This window comes from Amphiura filiformis, chromosome 2, assembly GCF_039555335.1.
Source record: "Amphiura filiformis chromosome 2, Afil_fr2py, whole genome shotgun sequence".
Classification (NCBI taxonomy): Eukaryota; Metazoa; Echinodermata; class Ophiuroidea; order Amphilepidida; family Amphiuridae; genus Amphiura; species Amphiura filiformis.
This window is the reverse complement of record NC_092629.1, coordinates 64,899,709-64,921,427: the sequence shown is the minus strand read 5'-3', so window position 1 is coordinate 64,921,427 and position 21,719 is coordinate 64,899,709. Positions and strand designations below refer to the sequence as shown.

Genomic DNA, 21,719 nt, shown 5'->3' with positions numbered 1-21,719 from the left:
TTCTGACAGCGAGTCTTCTTATACTTAAATGACCGACTAATAGCGGGGAGGTATACCAGTGATATTTGGTCGCTTGATATCATATCAATCGGCTGCTTAGAGGATTTTCAGTGATTCTGACGTTGAAAGTTTTCCCCTTGAAATTCAAATTCCTCAGTCAAGTAGATATAAAATAAGCAAAAGGTGAAACGATTATTTTACCAGTGAAAAGAGTGTAAAGGTTTAAAAATAGACTCGCAATATCTAAAAAGAGTACGTGTTTCGGTATTCTGTGTATGATATATGTCACATATATTTAATATAGCTTACTAACGTGCTGTTTTTTGTAGTTAAATTATTGTTCTTCTTTTGTCTTAAAATATGTTCTTCAACCCATAGGGGCTATTCCAGTTGACATCAATACACCCCCTATGGCAGACATGACCTTAATCTCCCATACAGGGAATGTTGATATTAGGAGTCGCGCATTTAAAATTCATACTCCCTGTGTGGACAATTAAGGTCATGTCTTCCATAGGGGTGCTTGGATTTAATTTGAATAGCCCAATGAGTTTAGTAGTAGCATTTACCCTAGGCTAGAGAGACACCTGTTGTCGGTCTCCATTATGGGGCGCCTCTCAAATGACAACAACAGGTTCAACTACCTCACTCGGACTAAAGCATGTCTGGGACTGTTTTCTTGTCTATTCAGTTATCTTTTCCTTTTTTTTTTTTTTTTTCTATTTCGCTTGATTTTCATTCACTTTTTATGTTGTCTTGTTCTCTTTTTTCATTAACTTCTCTCTGTTCGATTGTCTAAGTAGAATAATTTTTCTTCTCCTTCATATTTCTTTCTTTCTTTCTTTCTTTCTTTCTTTCTTTCTTTCTTTCTTTCTTTCTTTCTTTCTTTCTTTCTTTCTTTCTTTCTTTCTTTCTTTCTTTCTTTCTTTCTTTCTTTCTTTCTTTCTTTCTTTCTTTCTTTCTTTCTTTCTTTGCGAGGTATTTCCGCTGATGGAAAGACTACTTACTGAACATTGTGCAAAATGTATAGATCACAATACCCAGCATATTGCTGATTAGCTTTAATGCAAAAGACATGGTCAGATGTGTAGCTGTAGAAAGTAATTTAGAATTTAACGCATTTTGAACACCTAATACTCTTAGTATCTCATGTCACGTATGGTCATTGAAAGAGATATAATATTCCGTAATTTTTGTAAAAAGAAAATGGCTCTATTCTGTCATTTGCACGGATCATGTAGGTGGATACTGTCAGCACCGAGGGATTAGACACGTCCATCAGTCAGAATCATGGAGCTACATGTATAGCTATGTGGTCAGAACAAAGCTCCCTGTTGGTACCATCAGTAATCCCACGTAAAGGAGTAAAAATAAAATAAGGATGACTTAAAAGCTAAGGATATAGTCAACAGAATTGCCATTGTGTTTTTTTTTACATAAAAGCAAATTTGAAACAGAAATCGTGTTCGATCTTAACACCTAACATGTATGTTAACACTAATCGAGAGTAAAATCTCTGATTTTGACGATAATACCTTTAATTTCAATATGCTTGCACAAGCAATATGCTCACATTATGGCATTTTACGTAGTGATTTTGTATAGAAACTCATAATCCACAAACTTGAGGCTAAATTTTAAACTACGTTTGTCTAATGGAGGTCCTTGATAGAGCCAGTATAAATTCTAATTGCTTGAGAAAGATGTAGTCATTGTTGAATCGTTATGAGCTTACTGACCATAAAGCCATCACTCAAGCGATCGGACTATTAATTGAGCTCAAAAGTTACTCATCCTTACTAAATTTATTAGTTAATATCCTGAGTCAGTCAACCTTATGGGTCAGTTATAGTCGCAATTCCCTGCTTATAGTGTGCAACATACGGTATCTCAAATTAACATTTTATAATAGCTTGAATACCACAGGGACACAGACTTATTATGTAGGTTTTTATAATGAATCTTGGGTGTTCTGTCTTGCGGAGTAAAATGTAGTAACTACAGAGGCAGGTGTTGTCGTTTGCACGGACCATCTAGGTGGATAATGTCAGCACCGATGGATCAGACACGTCCAGCCGTCAGTACCAATGTACCATGGAGCTACATTTACAGCTATGTAGTCTGAATACACAAAGTACCCGGTTGGAACCATCAGTGATTACATGCAAAGGAGTAAAAAATACCATTTTTTTTTATGGAATGACTTATAAGTTAAGGACATTGTCAACAGAATAACTGTTATTGTGTTGTTGTTGTTTTTATATGAAAGCAAATTTGAAACAGAAATCGTGTTCGATCTTAACGCTTAACATGTATATCAACACCAATCGAGTGGAAAAATCTCTGATTTGGACGATAATTCCAATATGCTTGCACAAGCAATATGCACACAATTATGGCATTTTACGCGGTGTTTGTGTATAGAAACTCATAATCCACAAAATTGAGGCCAAACATTTTGAACTACGGTTGTCTAATGAAGTTCCTTGACAGAGCCAGTCGAAATTCCAATTGCTTGAGAAAGATGTAGTCATTGTTGAATCGTTATGAGCTTACTGACCATAAAGCCATCACTCAAGCGATCGGACTATTAATTGAGCTCAAAAGTTACTCATCCTTACTAAATTTATTAGTTAATATCCTAAGTCAGTCAACCTTATGGGTCAGTTATAGTCGCAATTCCCTGCTTATAGTGTGCAACATACGGTATATCGAATTAACATTTTATGATAGGTTGAATACCACAGGGACAAAGACATATTATGTGGGTTATAATAATAAGTTTTTGGAGTTCTGTCTTCTGGAGAAAATGTAGTATGTGCAATACTAGTATTACTTTGCAGAAGATGATTCAAGCAAGTCTGTCTCCAGAGTGAAATGTAGTATAATTTGTACTATAAAGGTTACTTACTTGTAAATGGTATATGTACCAAGCAATAACACACAACGTTTTACAGAAAATGTTTTTTAAATGCGGGTTAGATAAATGGTATACAAACGTTCATTAACATTCATAAAATATTTTTGAAAACGCGATACAAAACATTCTAACAGGATGTTATTTAACTGTTGAAAAAAATATTTTGCAAAAATGTTTGCCCAAACTATTTTACAATAAAGTTTTAAAAATGTGTTCATGAATTTTGTGTAACCCGACATTTAAATATTATTAAAACATTTGGAATTAACGTTTTAAGAACATGTTTGTATTTGCTAGGTATGGTGATCCGATAAACCTAAATACGTGAGAATTAATGTATGATAACTGTGTACAACCTTTTGGTTTAGAAGAAGTAGAAAAAAAAAAAAACACTTTTCTTGTTTCTTAAAATTAATGACCCCTGATTTGCATGAGAACCTGATTATGATCCCCAAATGTTATTGTGTTTTCTTGATTTCATTTGACTAAGAGTATTCTTATCAATGTTGCACCACAATATAAAAGAGCCACATGTCCATCATTTTGGCATAAAATAGTGGATTATTTTCAAATTTCTGGAAATGTCTTCCATGATCTGCTCATCATTTGACCCCTTTTGGAACAGTTGTTTTTCGGTTATAATTCCAAGTAAGAAATAACTATAAGCACTGCAGGAACGTAATGTATACCACTGGCAAACCCCAAAACGTTATGCCACTGAGAAAACCCAAAACAAACTTTGATATAAGGGGACGAATAACTATTAATACCATCTCCAGCACCTGCATAAACAGCTTATCAACGGATATTTCGACTCAAATATCCTCACGTTGTACCAAAGGAAACTCATCGGTTGACGTACGTTAACCAAAGGAATTCGCCACTTACCCCGCACAAGCAGTAACCCTTCTCAGCCCAGAGAAAGGAAGCATATAACTTTAGTGCAATTAAACAACATATATATGAAGAAGTTGCTCATTGTTATGGATTATGTGAGTCGTACACATTGCACTCGATTGAGTACAAACATATCAAGCATTATGTTTTAAGATAGTTATGGGAAAACTAAGAAAGAAAAGTATGGGTTGTTTTTTAAAATATTATTTTTACCTTGTTGTGTGCATGGATTTATCCGTAGTTTAGCACCCGAGGCAAAGAGTGCTTGTGGGAGTGCTGCTAATGAATTTGACGTTGTATTATGTGACAAAATAATGACGGATTTCGCGACATTCATGTAGTAACATGATACAGAATATACATGATTTAAAGTACGCGTGTCGCCGCCATTACAATAGATTGTGGCTCGGATTTGATGGAAAAAAACATTTAAAAAAACATTAATGTTCGAAGAATTTTCTCGAAAATGACAGCGATTTTCTGAAACCCAATCTCCCATTATTTTACGTGTTAAGATCACTTTTCAGTTGCAATGATAACCAATGATGTTAAAATATAAAACATCACGTTCGTTGGTGTGTTCCATCTTATTCAGCAGATAATGGGTAAGATTTTGAACGGAAGCTCCCATTACCCATTTTATTCTTCTTTCAACACAAGGAAAAAATCATCAAATCTATTCTAGGCATTTTCTACCTACTAATACTATAGATTTTCATTTCTATATATTTTCAATATGACATCGAAGGTTGATTTGTGTTTTCGAGGCATTTTTCAACATACTAATATAAATTTTCATTTCTAATTTAAGTATGACATCGAAGTTTAAAAAAAAAATAGTTTTCGTGTGTTTGAGGCATTTTTCAACATACTGATATAAATTGTAATTTTCTATTTTGAATATAACATTAAAGGGGTGAAGAGAAAGTCAGTTTATGTACAGTCATCTCTGCCCTCAAAAAGTAAAAATACAATTACTGCTCTGCTTATTGCAAACAGATAAGTGTGTTTACTTTGAGTGCAGACTGATTAAAAAAAATCTGCCCCAAAAATATGGTACCTCCACCCGTCACTCTCAAACCACACGTATTAAACCCCTCAAAACTTATGCACTTGTAGAATATGTACTAATGAAGTAACTAACCCCCGCAATAAATAAGAGAGACCAATTTTATTTCTTTATGCCCGAGCATATAGGCCTATTAATTCCAAGTGAATTGAGTAGACCTTTTTGTTGTCTTATTACTATTAATCGATTTAATTTTAAGGGCTTTCTAGCAATAATTTATTAACCATTTAACCAACTGTACAGATTTGCTTAAGTCCCTTAAACATAGTTTGCATTATCTCATTTTTATAGCTGGAGCCCCCTGAGGTCGTCAGCCATGTAGTTTATAGCTAGGAAGTGACATTCGCCTGAGGCAATTGGTTGTCAAATGTTGACAGTCTGCATGGGGGTATGCTACGGACACTAAGATTTTAAACATGCGTATATTGGGATATTCCATCCACACAGCCTCTATGGAAGAGAGGACCGTAACATTCTACAATGGGAGTGTGAATTTCTAATGGGGTTACCTGAATGGGTGACTCTATTTGAAATCTATCCGCACTGTATGAGACATGAAAGTGATATATTGCCCATAGTATAGTGTGTATTGGATTTCAACTGGAAATACCCATTGCAGGGCACATTACCTTAATTTAATTAATTAACCTTTAGAAGAAGTGACGTAACAGGTTAATTACCATAGCAATGGGTTTATGAATGTACTATTTTTGAATGTACTGCCCTGCACAGAACGTTACGCTGTTCCTCTGTATTGCACATATATTATCAAGGAACATGGATAAAGACTTGCATCGTAATTCTTTAGAACTTTCACATCATGCTGATCACTAGCACCTGTAAGATTAGTTTCTTTGAAAAGAGCGGTATTATAGTCAATCTATATCATGTTTGCACACATACACAGGTGATGAGCGCATCCGCCTGTAATACATTCAAACATTAATGAGAGACTGATTCAACACCTACCTCCAGTTATGTCCACATCTGTATATCCTAAGCAAAGAAAGATGTATGTCATAGCTGCATCTTTTAGCTCGGATTTAAGACCTCATTTTTTGTTTTGAAATCGTTCAAGAAATAAAGACACGATGATCCAAAAACCCAAGGAAATTGCAAATTCAAAAGTTGCCGTCTGCTCCATTCCATACTTTTGATTTTGTTTCTTCCTTTAATTTTTGACATGTATTTTCATAAACAATGATATGGATTTTTTTGTATATTGCTATTTCTTTTGAGTTGGATAATGTGATAAAGTTTTTAAAACGTTCTTCCCGAGCACGACTCGCACGAGGAGGGTTAGCATAATAGAACGAATCTGACACACACTATATTTTCTAGTTTCCAAATATCAATATTTTCATAATGAGTCTATCTAGGCCCATATATTAACCCATATCTAGGTAAATTATTTAAACATTTATGCGATATTATCTCAATATCTAGCGTCCCTGGTTGTATAGTTTAGCCATATTATGATACTGCCATTATTCGTATTGTTATGGCGACTACACCTACGTTCGGCGATGAGATATTTCAGTAGCTTACAGCCAGACCTTTTTAGAGATGCTGTTGTTGAAAGGACTTGAGTGAAATACCTAATAATGATTACACCGTCTATGCTTGTCTAAATAGTTTAATTAATTACTTCGTAGAGTATAAGAGGGGCGCGACTGACACGTTACATCATCAAGTTCTTTTTAGACGTCGAAAGAAACAGTACATTAGTTTTGATATAGCAATTTACATTGTACAAGTTCAATGTGTTAAGGCTGAGCACAATGGCGTAAGTTTTCCTTTTAAACAATGTGCAGGAAAATGTCGTTATTTAAACACCCGCAATCTAAAGGCAATTTGAAATATTAAACATGTACGTAGAACTTTATTCTCTCTTCAAAATGGTAAATTGTTTTGCAATAATGAATGGTAGTTTCGAGCAAGAAACTAAACAAAAATTGTACGTATATATTGAACTGCTTTGTTCATGTGTGTGGGTGTGGGTGTTGTAGTGGGCGAGATAGGTTACAAGTACGGGTACAGTTTTGTGTGGGGTGGGTTTGTTTCTGTGTGCAATATTCGTAAAATCATAAAATGCTATTTGTATATTTAATGTTGTAACATTGTCATGTTTGTCACTTTGTTCAATGATCAGGCTGTTTAACCACTTCAACGAATTACATTAAGGTTTTGACACACTTTATGTTAATTGAATTGATATGCCTTACGTTAGGTGTACATTTTGTGAGTAGCGCGGTACCGGTTTATGGGGCTAGTAGGGCGTTGCAGGTGTGTAAAAGGTGGTGGAGGTCTGTGTGTAGATTTATTGGTATATATGGTGTGAAAGTAATGGTATTTATCCCGTCAATAGGTGTTCATGCATGGGTTCTTAAAATTAAAATAAAAAATGCGATTTTACCACTCTCGGCAATACTTACACATTGTGTTGTATTGAGTTACCCATTGTTTATGTACAATAGCAGATATTGGAACCAACAGCTCATACTAAAGTTGAAGGGTGTATGTAGGTGTGTGCATATGGAACAATAAAGTGTCTTTATCGACTGCTCAGTGCCAGAAGTGGGTAAGTGCTGCCATGTGTAGCTGCCATGTGTAGATGAGTACAATATACTGTGTGTAAATTGCCAAAAGTTCACAGCATAGCTATTACACTTACCCACTTCAGCACTGAACAGTCGAAATGCACGTGTGTGTACGCGTTAATTACAAGTGGTTAAGTGGTGACCTCGAGTGAACTCGTTGACACTTTCTCTCCCAACCGGGATTCGAGCCTGGCCCCTCTGTTAGGTCAATGTTAAAACAAAGTATAAACAAATAAAATTAATCTTTATATCCTTTCCATAAATGAAAGAAAATGATATATACTCACCACAACGGGAACATAGCAAGTCATCAGTAGGATAGCTATCACATCAAATTGTATAGTCAACCACAATATGGCTCCATTATTCCGTTTTTTAGTTCTTCGAACATGTAATGCTCTAACAGCATCCCCACGTTGTATTTCCACGACACTAGATTTAAGTTTACATTCTATGATACACTTATTCAATGCGAATAAGGTGGCTCCAAGACCCAGGCAGAATATCACAAACATTACACCTCCCAGTTGAGCAGCTAATATACTCGTATATAATTTTCCTACGGTGCTGTCATTTCTCCAATCAATAAAACACCATGTGTTCGGGTATTGAAGCGTCATTCTTCCAAAACCAATGATAGGTAAAAAAGCGGTAAATACAGCAAATAACCAGATGAGAGTTATTAAGTATGGAACTTTACGACGTTCTAAACGTTTTGCATACACGGAGGGTTTACAAGCTGCGAGGAAGCGTTCAAATCCTAAGACTCCTGTTAGGAAAGCAGTAGCGAGAAGAAACGACAGAACAGACATACCATGAAAGTCACAGGACATGTCACCTCCCCACCATATTAACCCCCTCAAATGAGCGGTTATCATAAACGGGTAAACAGATGCGTAGCCTGCCAGATTGGTAATGAACATGCCTTTAATTAATCCATAAAACGCAATCTTTTGATGTCGTCTACCAGAGCACTCGTAACATCCAATAGCAATAACATTCCCCATAAATCCAACAGCAAACATGATGATCGGTGATAATATATTAGCGCTTGGTTCCAGCATTATCATCCCAGTGATGTTGTTATCTTCATCGTTCATATTCATGATATCTCCAACAGATGGACATATTTCGGACGGGTTCTCCCGTGGTGGAGATTGCCCCCGTGTTTCCGCACGGTGTGTTGTAAACGGTGTGTCATTCATGGTGTACGGCACGGGTGTCACACCCGTCGTGTTCACACCGTCCGTAGAAAGTGTATAATTTTCAAGCAAAGCTTGCATAGTCGATGTTGCTGCATCCATCGTGGCAACACTTGTTTATTACAAGCGCCCTCAAAATGGCAACGCGTTTATGTTGTCTTTAACTAGTGAATAATGATGATGGTATTATAAAATAATGCAAATAGTGAATTATTTGTTAATATCATGACCTACACAATTTGTAACCAATATAACGTACAGGTATGAAATGTAAAGACATACTGAAAGTGCTTTTGCGAAGATATATATTTAATCAGGCATTACGATGTCCTTTTTTCTACATTCATGCACTGATATAAGATGCAATGTTATTCAAAATAAAAACATCCTGGTTTGCTGATATGGCCGATCGTGTTTTTTGTTACATCCCATTGATTGGTGAGGCAGTTTATGCTCGTCCTCTTATATCCATTATTTGCAGTAAAACGGCATTTTCCAAAGCTAGTTCAATGAGAAGTACGGGTAATCATCTGAAATAAACAAATAAGAGAAAAAAAATGTTATTAGAAGTTGTAATTATTGTGTGTATAAACGCAAACTGTAAGTATACAGTAATAGCGAAGAAGTAAGAAAATAATACCATGGACTTGTATTAGTCATTTGCAAGAATCCACAATCCAGCATGTAGGTGGGAGATAAAATTAACATGTACTAGATCACATAAATAACATCTGTTATTTATAGAACGCAATGCAAAGCAATATAGACACAGAATAGTGCAAATCACATACACTCAAAACAGAAATGAGCTTACTCATAGAATACATATGGTTTTGGTTGACTACATGTAAAACCGTAATTGCTTGGATCATGAAAACCATGTATGCTGCAAATTGTCATCAGTACTTTCAATCTAAAATTGGTAAATTGCCAGATATGTGACATCGTGTATCAATTGAGTACGTTATAGAGCCTGTAATTGCCAGTATTAAGTGTTAACATATATCATAGCTATGCATGTATGTATTTATTCTCTACCCGCATTTTGTCCTCAAAGTAAAAACGAATGTATCTGCTTATCTGTTTATCAATAGTTGCCAGAAAATACCGTTTTTAATACTTTGGAAGCAGTAATACGTAAAAGGCAGTGCCAGACGTGATTTGTGCTTGCAGATACCACATTTTTTGCTGCACTTTGGAAGTAGACAGCATGATTAAAGCAAAATGAGTTACAAAGAATATACTGTAATTGTTCCAATCAGCACGCGTCATTACAGAATGATTGAGGTTATCAAATTGTATGGTTCGTATTCATACAGACGGCATTTTTTTTTGCAGAATACCTCAAGTCAAACATTCAAGAGACAGGATTTGTTTTGATTTAATGTCAGGTATTATCTTTACAATTTATTTATGAATGCAGATCAGATCTTGAAGTATTTACTTTATTGTGCTGATAATGGTCAAGTATTATACTCTCACACAACAAACATAAAATTACATAGTAATTACTAACCGGTACTGTGTTTTATCCTTGGAAGCAGATCGATTCGAAAGTATTCAAACAGTAGGTTATCTGACTATATATATGTACAACCAACTAAAATCTGCTATGGTTTTCACTTGTTGTGGACAATAATAATTTTACTTTGAAAGTAGACCGAGTCACTTACACCTGGCTCCGACATAAAAAATGCAGTATCTCATAATATTATACATGTATTATTTATTTGACAATATGTACATTTTTGGGAGGCTGTTTACGCGGAATCCAATGTGGAACATATTTACATATATATCTTTGCACTCTGTTTTACATAATTAATTACCATGAGATATGCAATCAAATGATGCCGATAGCTGAATATGTTTCCAATTACATTTTAATTGTGTTTAAAAGTGGTTGTTACCAATATTTTGTGACTTACAAAATGCATTTACGATTTTCCTCAATCAGAATACGACATTAGCATGATTATTACGTTATATTAAAAGGAGCGTAATCATACACACGGCGTGATTTGAGCTGAATCTCACAAGTCAAAATGCTGGTTCTGATTTATAATGTATTTACAGACACTGTGAGATACGGCAGATCGTAAAGATATATATATAACGTCAACTATGCCCCTATGTTAATGTTACAGGTCGATATATAACGTCAACTATGCCCCTATGTTAATGTTACAGGTCGATATATAACGTCAACTATGCCCCTATGTTAATGTTACAGGTCGATATATAACGTCAACTATGCCCCTATGTTAATGTTACAGGTCGATATATAACGTCAACTATGCCCCTATGTTAATGTTACAGGTCGATATATAACGTCAACTATGCCTCTATGTTAATGTTACAGGTCGATATATAACGTCAACTATGCCCCTATGTTCATGTTACAGGTCGATATATAACGTCAACTATGCCCCTATGTTAATGTTACAGGTCGATATATAACGTCAACTATGCCCCTATGTTAATGTTACAGGTCGATATATAACGTCAACTATGCCCCTATGTTAATGTTACAGGCCGATATATAACGTCAACTATGCCCCTATATTAATGTTACAGGCCGATATATAACGTCAACTATGCCCCTATGTTAATGTTACAGGTCGATATATAACGTCAACTATGCCCCTATGTTCATGTTACAGGTCGATATATAACGTCAACTTTGACCCTATGTTAATGTTACAGGTCGATATATAACGTCAACTATGCCCCTATGTTAATGTTACAGGTCGATATATAACGTCAACTATGCCCCTATGTTAATGTTACAGGCCGATATATAACGTCAACTATGCCCCTATGTTAATGTTACAGGTCGATATATAACGTCAACTATGCCCCTATGTTAATGTTACAGGTCGATATATAACGTTAACTATGCCCCTATGTTAATGTTACAGGCCGATAGTTTCTCATTTCAATTTATACCTAATACTTATTGAAAAAAGCATGTTTCATTCATAAAACTAATCATTTATTTAAAAGTAATACCAAAGTGAAAATTAGGACAAAATATCGGCATGTACTCACAATTTTGAATGCTTAGATTTCTTCCAAGTTTTGCCAATAACACAATACCTGTTTGGTTAATTATGTTGGTATATAGTTGGTACTGTGGTATATACTTTTGGAAGCATATTGCAAAATTTAATTATTAAAAACACAATTATCTGCGTTAATAAAACAAACCATAATCTGCTATGGTTTTTACTTGTTGTGGGTAATAACATTTTACATTAGAAGTAGTCTGAGTCACAAACACCTGGATTCAGGCAAATGAAATATCGGCATATACTCAAGGCTTTGAATGCTTATCCAATTTTCCCCAATAACACAGTACCTGTTTTGTTATTTCCTAGTTGGTACTGTGGTGTATGCTTTTGGAAGCATTATTGCCAAATTTAATATTAAAAGCATAATTATCTGCGTTGATAAAACAACCCATAATCTGCTATGGTTTTCCACTTGTTGTGGATAATAACATTTTACATTAGAAGTAGTCTGAATCACAAACACATGGATCTGATTTAAAAATGCAGTATTTCATATATTATTTATTTGAAAACAAAACAGACAGTATAAAATTCACCTATGAAGAAGAGAAAGAAGGAAAAATTCCATTTCTTGACACGCTAATTGTCCGGAAACCTGATGGTTCGGTAAAGCTCCTGGTATACAGGAAACCAACCCACACTGACCAATATCTCAGTTTTAAGTCAGAACACCCTCTCCATCAGAAAATGGATGTAGTCCGAACCTTGTTTGATCGCATGTACAGCGTGGTCACGGACGAAGCGGACAGAGCAAATGAAGAGAAACATGTGCGAGGAGCCCTAAAAAACTGTGGCTATCCAAAATGGGCAGTAGACCAAGTGAAATCAAAAATGCACCTTAAAACAAAACCAGCTGTGAAACCTACCGCAAAGAAAGACCAACAGAATGAGGACAAAAGCAAGAGTATGGTAGTGCTCTCTTATGTCAATGGAATTTCCGAGCGTGTTCAAAGAATTTTCAAAAAGCATAAAGTCGACACCGCTATGAAACCTCATCAAACCCTCAAAAAAATCCTGGTCCACCCCAAAGACAAAAGAGACAAGCTAAAAACAGGCAATTGTATTTATGAGATTGGCTGCCAAAATTGCGATCTCACTAATGTTGGCGAAACCTCACGTCTGTTTGGGATAAGACTTGCGGAGCACAAAGCGGAAGTAAAGAAAGCCAACGAGAAACAGTTTACTCGGTCAGAACGTAGGGCATCCGAGCAAGAACAAACAAAGTCCGCCATATCGGATCATGTCGCAAGGGCAAATCATGTAGTCAATTGGGACGACTCCAAGATACTGGGCAAGGATCATGTCAGAAAGTCAAGAGAAGTACGAGAAGCGATGGAGATCAGAAAGAGGGGGACCAAGACCATGAATAGAGAGGAAGGCACTTATTTCCTAAGTCACGTATTTGACCCACTTTTGAAGACTGGAAGTAAGACTACTCAAAACCGGAAGCCAGTTTCCCGGGAAAGTGGATCAGATGCTCAAATCTGATGAAGTCCTCCGACGAGATGGACGAAATATTAGTAAGTAAAAACTTACTGGTTTTGCCAAACAAAAATTACTACTTGAGAAAGAATGTTGTCTTTATACTTGAGAAAGCAGATATTGAAATGTGATCTAGATTGTCTAATGTGTAAATGATTGTAAAAACATGCGTTTTATGGCGTTTTTCGTATGCTGTAACAACCAAGTCTAAAGACTTGTACGAAGTCTGATTTCAATTAATACATTCTAATTTAAAAAAAAAGGCACTTTCCATTCATAAACCAATAACTTAGTCAAAAGTAAAACCGAAGTGAAAATTAAGGCAAAATATCGGCATATACTCAAGGCTTTGAATACTTATCCAATGTTCCCCAATAACACAGTACCTGTTTTGTTATTTACTCGTTGGTACAGTGGTGTATGCTTTTGGAAGCTTTATTGCACAATTTAATATTAAAAACATAAGTATCTGCTTTAATAAAACAACCCATAATATGCTATGGTTTTCCACTTGTTGTGGATAATACCATTTTACATGATAAACAGTCTGAGTCCCAAACACCTGGATCAGATTTAAAAATGTAATATTTCATATATTATTTATTTGAAAATACTGCATAATTAACGAGAGGGTAGTGTTATTATTAATTGGCGTCTTTCCGGGAGCTAATAATATGGAACAGACTGTTCATAAAACCCACACATTTTTATACTAATGCCACGCGTTATTCTAAGGAGAATATGATATTGAGAGTTGAATTTGTTAACACACATAAGCACACCATCTGGTATATAACACAAGATGCAAAGCAATAAGTTAAAGAAATCAGGCAAATCACAGGCATTCAAAATCAGAAATAAGCGTACTCTGAGAATACATATGGTTTTGGTTGACTTACAAAATCAGAATAAGCTAACTCTGAGAAAAACATGGTGTTGGTTGACTTACAAAGAGTATTAAGGTATTTATAACAGTTTATTAACCGTCTAAGATAACAGATAATTAGTTCAAACTTTGCCTAATTGAGGCCAATTTGCGTACGGAGGTTGTTGCAACCCCTTAATTGTCTGTATTAATTTTTACGTCATATTGTTACAATTGCTTCAAATTTATCGACATGAGTCTGTTTTATCCAGCGATACCAAAATAGGTATACAAAACATCCCCACATAATATCGCTATGACGTCATAATGTGAACGCACCCTCTCAAAACTAGGAAATTCTTGCCATGTACAAAAGTATAGATCGGTTTTTGTTTAAAAATCCCACGAATATTCTGCTAAACCCAAGTCAATATACCAGCAAATCTCCACCGCCAGGAATTGAACCCGGGACCTCTTGCACTATTTAGGCAAGTACCCTCACTATTAAGTCACGTTCTCCTTTAATTTAATTACCAATACCTACTTGTCAATAGATTATTTTATCAGTAATTATAAATAAGAGCTCCAACACTTTCCTTACTTTGATATTCGCGTGAAAGGAGTTTACCTACGTTAATGGAAGGAACACTTTGTTGTTGTACTTGATTTTCATTGAAAACATTTACTGGTGTTGTTCAGAAATTAACTGCAAAGTGACGTTAGCCATCGAATGTGTAAATAATGGCCAAGGAGTAATATCATTTACTTACCGAGATGGTCCTTCAACGGGGTCAATAACATGTACTGGATATGGTTTATTTCAAGTTTGTCTCAAAATGAATGGTACCCACGCAGGTGTCAGTTGCCTTGATATTAATATTAATATTTCAGGACATTAACTCATTATTATGCTGGCCACGTGGCTGAATATTATTAAATAGTGATCAAATACAATTAAAAATCATTTTTAAATGATGCTAACATTCGAAATTAAAACAAAATTTATTATTAAACTTCTGAAAGACTGCGCACATAATATCAAAAAATGATTTATTACACATACAGGCCAAAGGCCTAATCCAATAATTGCATAAGTATCATTCCCAAACATCCAAAGAATACCTCATTGCTTGTTACAAAATATGACTCAGTAGTTCTAGGGTTAAGAGTGACTAAAACGTCCCGAGTACTGGTACACGAGTGATTTTTGAGAGGTTATAACTTGTATTGAAAAACAAAGGGATCTTAAGGTGACATGTCCTAGAAAAGGGCCCTATTTTGATGTATGCTAAGACGGGGTCCTTTTCAGTGACATGTCGTACTATACTAAACAGACATCTTTATCAGACCGAATGGATAGTAGAATGACAGATGACAGGCCTTAAATGACATTTTTGGTAAAAACATGTCATTTCGTTACGAAAAAGTAAAAACTAGGTGTTTTGTGGCAGTTTGTTTAAAAACATCCGGAGTTGTTTCTTTAGAACTTATGTTTGCAAGTTATAGCATGCAAATACGCCTCCCTTCAGATTATTTTGACATATTTTGGCAGTAAGTATTAGGAGATACACGTTTGAAACAAGGTCATGCACAAAAATGGGAAAACTATTCCAAATTAGTCTTTTGTCCCTGGTTGTATATCTTAATATACACTTGTTAAAACACTTGTCTAACATTAATCAAAGCGAGGTGGTTTTTTCTCTTATGAATGATCTCAAAACACCTAATGGCGGAGTACTTCTTCAACCATTGGAATATAACAATGCACTATATTGGTGCTAAAGGCACAAAAATACACCAAAAATTTATTTTTTTCTACTCCCGTAATTTATTAAGAATTCATACTTAGCTCTATAGTAAGATTGTGTATATATTTACGCACTAATTTTGTTTTGGATTATGGCAAACGCTCTAAGTGCACATTTTCCGATTATTGCTATACTCAAACACCATTGAATAGAAATGAATGGGAAGCTTTTGTTCTCAAACACCGTTGATTACGAATAAATAGGACGCTTTATTCTCAAACATTATTGATTACAAATGAATTGTAATACAATGATATTAGAAGCCAAGAGCAAATAGCGTGGAAGGAGTAGATGTTCAAAATATGGATATACCGTTCATAGGTAATAATGGTTAGATTGTTCATTAGTGTAGCATTTCGATAAATAAGTGATAGTTAATGACAAACTCCCGCTTCAACAAATTTATCAAAGTAAATTTCAAACTATAGTACCACAAAGGTTAACTTTTCCACTTTGTTATACCACTTTTCTATGTAATTGATGGCAAGGTTATTTGATATTTGCAGTATTTAAATTTAGATTAGTTAGTAAATGGCAGAATTACTGCAATGCAGTTTATTGGAAATAAGTTATGTATAAATTGTTGTAGCTTTTTACACGATATGACATTTACTAGATGTTAATACCGGCAAATCGAAGGAAAACAACGTGGATCGTTCACTACAACATTACCATTTTAGTTCTTAGAAGAATAAATTAATGCAATTTTAGTTCATTTCAGCAATTTCACATACTGATTGTATGCAATCCAATAAAATAACTATAATGACAAAATGGTAGGTAGCTCAACGGTGGGCTATTCCAGTTGATACCCATACACTCAATGTGCACGACGTAACCTTAATCTTCCACACACGCAGTGTGAATGAGATAATAATCTTACTATAAATAGGGGAATGGGGTGGATTGGGGTGTGTGTATGTGTGGGAACGCAAAAGCTCCGTCAGTTTCGATCCAAATGTCGCCAAATTCATACGGGAGACCAAGGAATATACGGGAATGTGTTTAAACTTTATTTGGTTAAAAACGGTCAAGAATTGGCCTCAGAATCAGTAAAAAAGTGAGTTTTCCGGGCAATAATAAAGTGGTTGTTTGTTTACGGCCTATGCAACCCAACGCGTCCACATGTCTAGCATAAACCGCGCCGTCGTTAGCGTCGTCGGCGTACACGACGCGCATCACTTGACTTGCACGCAGGGCGTACACGAGTTCGCATAGCCATCTTGCGTACGTGGTCATGGTTTAGGGTACGGGATGGGATAACGGGATTAGGCCTACGAAGACTATAAATAAAAGGTAGGCCTACTTTAGATGGATTACTGGTACAGTGTTGTGGTTTAGGGTACGGGATGGGGCTAAGAGATTACCAAGGTGACAAAAATCGGAAGGAAGGAAGGAAGCGGTATAGTAATGCAAAAATGGTAAGAATACGGAAGAAAACTACAATTATGAAAGAACAAATAAATAAAATATATATAAATAAATAAATAAATAAATAAATAAATAAATAAATAAATAAATAAATAAATAAATAAATAAATAAATAAATAAATAAATAAATAAATAAATAAATAAATGTGAAAAAGGAAGCTAACATAATAAGAACAGAATTAAATGGCCAATTTCATGCAAACGGGGAAATGTAAGAAAAGCAGATTTAAAAAATAATTAAATGCATTTCAAAAAAAAAAAATAAATAACATGGAAACGGAAAATTACAAGCTAAGCAGAAAATATTTTTAAAGGGGGGTAGGCCACGTAGATGAAACTGAAAAGAAAGAAAGAAGCTAAAAAGAAAATGCAAGAAGGGACAGGTATAGAAAAAATAAAAATTACCTTTTTAATGAGTCTACCTGTTCAGTAATTCCTCCTGTTTGAGTGAACGCTCCCGTTTACTCATCTAGCGGGGACCCGCGCGAAGCGCGGGTGTCCCGCTAGTAATAATAATAATAATAATAATAGGCCTACTACTACTACTAATAATAATAATACACAGATTTAGAGAGCGCTTTTTAAATGAAGAAACAAAGCGCTATGGAAAAGGAAAAATGCAAGAGGGAGGACACATTAGGTGAAAAGGTGAGTTTTTAGGTTCTTTTTGAAAGTTTAGACATTGGTAGAGTCACGAATGTGGGAAGGCAAGCCATTCCATAGAACAGCGGCAATGATGGAAAATGCTCTGTCACCAGCCAACTTGTGGGATCTTGGAATGGAAAGACAAGTGGCAGCAGTAGAGCGCAAAGAGTACCCAGAATGACGGGTGTGAAGGATGCATGGAGGACAGTTATTCAGGTGTAGATGAAGCAAGAACCTTATAAACATGGACGAGGGTGCGGAACTGGACACGTTTAGCAACTGGAAGCCAGTGCAGACTATGAAGCAAAGGAGAAGTATATGCGTATATTTTGGTTCTCTGAAAATGAGTCTGGCGCACTTGTTCTGGAGAAGCTGTAGGCGGGTGAGGTTTTTCTGGGAGATACCATTAAGCAAGGAGGAGCAGTAATCAATCTTGGACAGGACAAGAGTCCTAGCCGCATTGGTACACGCATCAAAACTAAGACACCGCCTAATCCTCCAAATATTGCCAATCTGCCAGTTCAAAGTTTTGGACAAATGTGCAACATAACTGGACATCTTCATGTCATGGTCAAAAATGACCCCTAAATTCTTGATGGATGAAGATACAGATATCTCCAACCCATCCAAATAAAGGGTGAGATGTTTGAGATTAATGTAGTGATAATCAGAAGAGGCAGCAAAAAACTCAGTCTTCGCCATATTGAGCTTGAGCTTGTTACTGGTGAGCCAAGCTTGTAGCTCATGGATGCAGTTGGAAAGTTTGAACAAGACACAAGGTGCATCACCCGGGTGAGCAGGATTAAAGGTGATAATCAGCTGAACATCATCAGCATAGAGGTGATATTGGAGGCCATGATTACGAATAATGTTCCCGATGGCATGAGTGTAATAGGTGAACAATATCCGGCCAATGACCGATCCCTGGGGTCACCATAAGGCAGATGAACCTTATCAGAATAGCATCCCTTCACAAAGACCTTCACCCATTCTGAGATTACCTGAATGGGTGGCTCCGTTTAAAACTCGCACCTATTTGTGGGATATTAGGGTCATGTCTTCCACAGGGAGTGTGTGGATTTCAAATGGAATATCACATTTCAGTACCTTATAATGTAAGGTGCTGAAAATTAACTCCTTTTTACTGACAGATAACAGGCCTTAAATGACATCTTTGGTAAAAACATGGCATTTTGTTATGAAAAAGTACACAAATTTGTTATGTTGCATTTTGTTTTAAAACATCCGTGGTATTTTCTTTAAAACTTGAAAACCATAGCATGCAAATACGCCCCCATCCAGATTAATTTTACATGTTTTTGGCAGTTATTATTGAGTAATACACGTTTGAAACAAGGTCATGCACAAAAAAGGTGAACACTAGTTTTTTATCCATGATTGTATATTAACACTTGTCTAACATTAATACAGCAAGGAAGTTTTTCTCTTATGAATCATCTCAAAACACCCAGTGGCAGAGTACTTCTTCAACCATATATAACCATGGAATATAACAATGCAATATATATTGGTTCTGAAGGGGTAAGTGGCAAAAACACAAAATGTAATTTTTCTACTCCCGTAATTTATTAAGAATTCATACTTAACTCTATAGTAAGATTGTATATTCACGCACTTATTTTGCTTTGGATTATGGCAAACGCCCTTAGTGTACATTTTCTGATTACTGTTATACTGAAACACCATTGATTAGAAAAGAATGAAAAGGTTTTGTTCTCAAACACCGTTGATTACGAATAAATGGGACGCTTTGTTCTCAAACACCATTGATTACAAATGAATTGTGATACAATGGTGTTGGAAGCCAATAGCAAATAACGTGCATCGAGTAGATGCTCCAATTACTGATATAACATTTATAGCTAATAATGGTTAGATGGTTCAATATTGTAGCATTTTGATACATATGTGATATATAGTTAATGACAAACTCCCGATGCACACATTTTTGAAAGTAAAGTTCTACTTTGATGAATGTGAATTTCAAATAGGGTTTACCCGAATAAGTGGATCCATTTAAAATTCACACTCCTTGTGTGTGAGATTCGGGGCATTTCTACCATAGAGTGTATGTGGATTTCAAACGGAATATTCCATTTCTCTAACTTTCAGCACCTCATATTAAAATGTAAGGAGTTGACAAGTTGTCGACAAACTTCTGAAAGAAACTAACCACGCCGAGAGTGTAGTTTATTTTCTATTACAGCATCACAAAACTGAAATTGATAGTAAAATGGGACAGCATGTCAATTTTCTATCATTTAAACACAGTGATATTAGGGTATGACCACAGGACAGGTTTGCCACTGGCTGCAACGCCACATATTATGAATCAAAATATGATAAAGCTGGTCTAGATGGGAAACGACGCACACTTACGGCAATGCTATGAAGTACAGTGGTTGTAAAATGTTACAGTCTAATATTATTTTGCAGAAAGTAGTTGGCAAACATAATAATGTAGATGTTCAAATTACTGCAGTACCATTCCATAGATTAGGTATTTGTGTTAGTAACAACTAAAATAACACTCCAAAGTGAAATATTGTTTCAATCTATTACCTATTACCTATAGGAAATATTGGATGATTGATCCATGCATTTTCGATTAGATAATAAACTTTGTTCACAAATTTGTAACACTTAATGCAATAGCATTGATTACGAATTAATGTTAGAACGATTTGACATCGTAAAATTTTAATTGACAGATTTTGGAAGTAAATGACACATACGCCCATTGTGCTAATTATCATATTAATCGAATTAGTAATAAGCATGATAAGTAAGTAATACTCAATATCACAATATTGCATTCTACTGATGTTGGCAGAATGCCTAGAAATCCACACAATGTGAATGTGTTTCAATTTAATGTTATTCCCTTGGATTTAATGGTCAGGTGATTCATTTATTTGCATTATATAACACACGACGTCCGCAGTGCACATTTCACACGTGCCACAATCCCAGCATACATATAACGTCATCATTCGCAAAAGGTTAGCAAATGTTGCCAGAAAACGTTTAAATGTCGGTTTATATAAAGGGTATAAAACGTTTTCATAACATTCAAAACATTTGTTGATAACTGACTGCAAATATTCTGACATAATGTTATTTAAGTATTGATAAAATATTTGGCAACAAAGTTTGCACAACACATTTTACAATAACATTTTAAAAACATTTTAAAAATATTGTTGTAGTGTGTTTTCGTACAAAACGTTTTAAAACGTGTTTCATGGCCTTTGTATAACCAGACATTTAATGTTATTAAAACACGTTCCCCCAAAACCCAAACCCAAAATATAACCTGTTAAAAAACGTTTTAAAAACGTTTGTTTTTGCTGGGATGCCACTACGAATTAACATTGTTGCGCTATACGATGACATTCTACACACTATTGTTGACAATGTGACAATGAATCAAGGGCACTGAACATTACAACATACCGTATCTAATATATATATATATATATATATATATATGTGAGGAGAATGAAATCCGAGGACTTTTGTACAAGTTATGCCAAATCCATTCATACTACGTAGCTAATACATTTAGAACGATATCGACAATTCATCAATGTCTCCATTCTGCTATCCGAGTAAGAAAGCATTATCTGCTCTGTTAACTGCGAAAAGATACTACTTTTTGTTTTTTACTTTTGTAGCAAAATGATTCCAAAATATCTGTTTCCC

The 21,719-nt window shown here is 35.3% G+C and overlaps 1 protein-coding gene across 1 annotated transcript in view; it reads right to left on the bottom strand.

The window, feature by feature from the left end:
* Positions 1–21,719, bottom strand: part of LOC140146535 (prostaglandin E2 receptor EP3 subtype-like) — a 269,890-nt gene that overhangs the window by 45,226 nt on the left and 202,945 nt on the right. The window contains exon 5 of the mRNA XM_072168414.1: positions 7,774–9,218. Coding sequence (XP_072024515.1) covers positions 7,774–8,790 — 1,017 coding nt within the window. The 5' untranslated portion in view covers positions 8,791–9,218. The remainder of the gene's footprint in view (positions 1–7,773; positions 9,219–21,719) is intronic.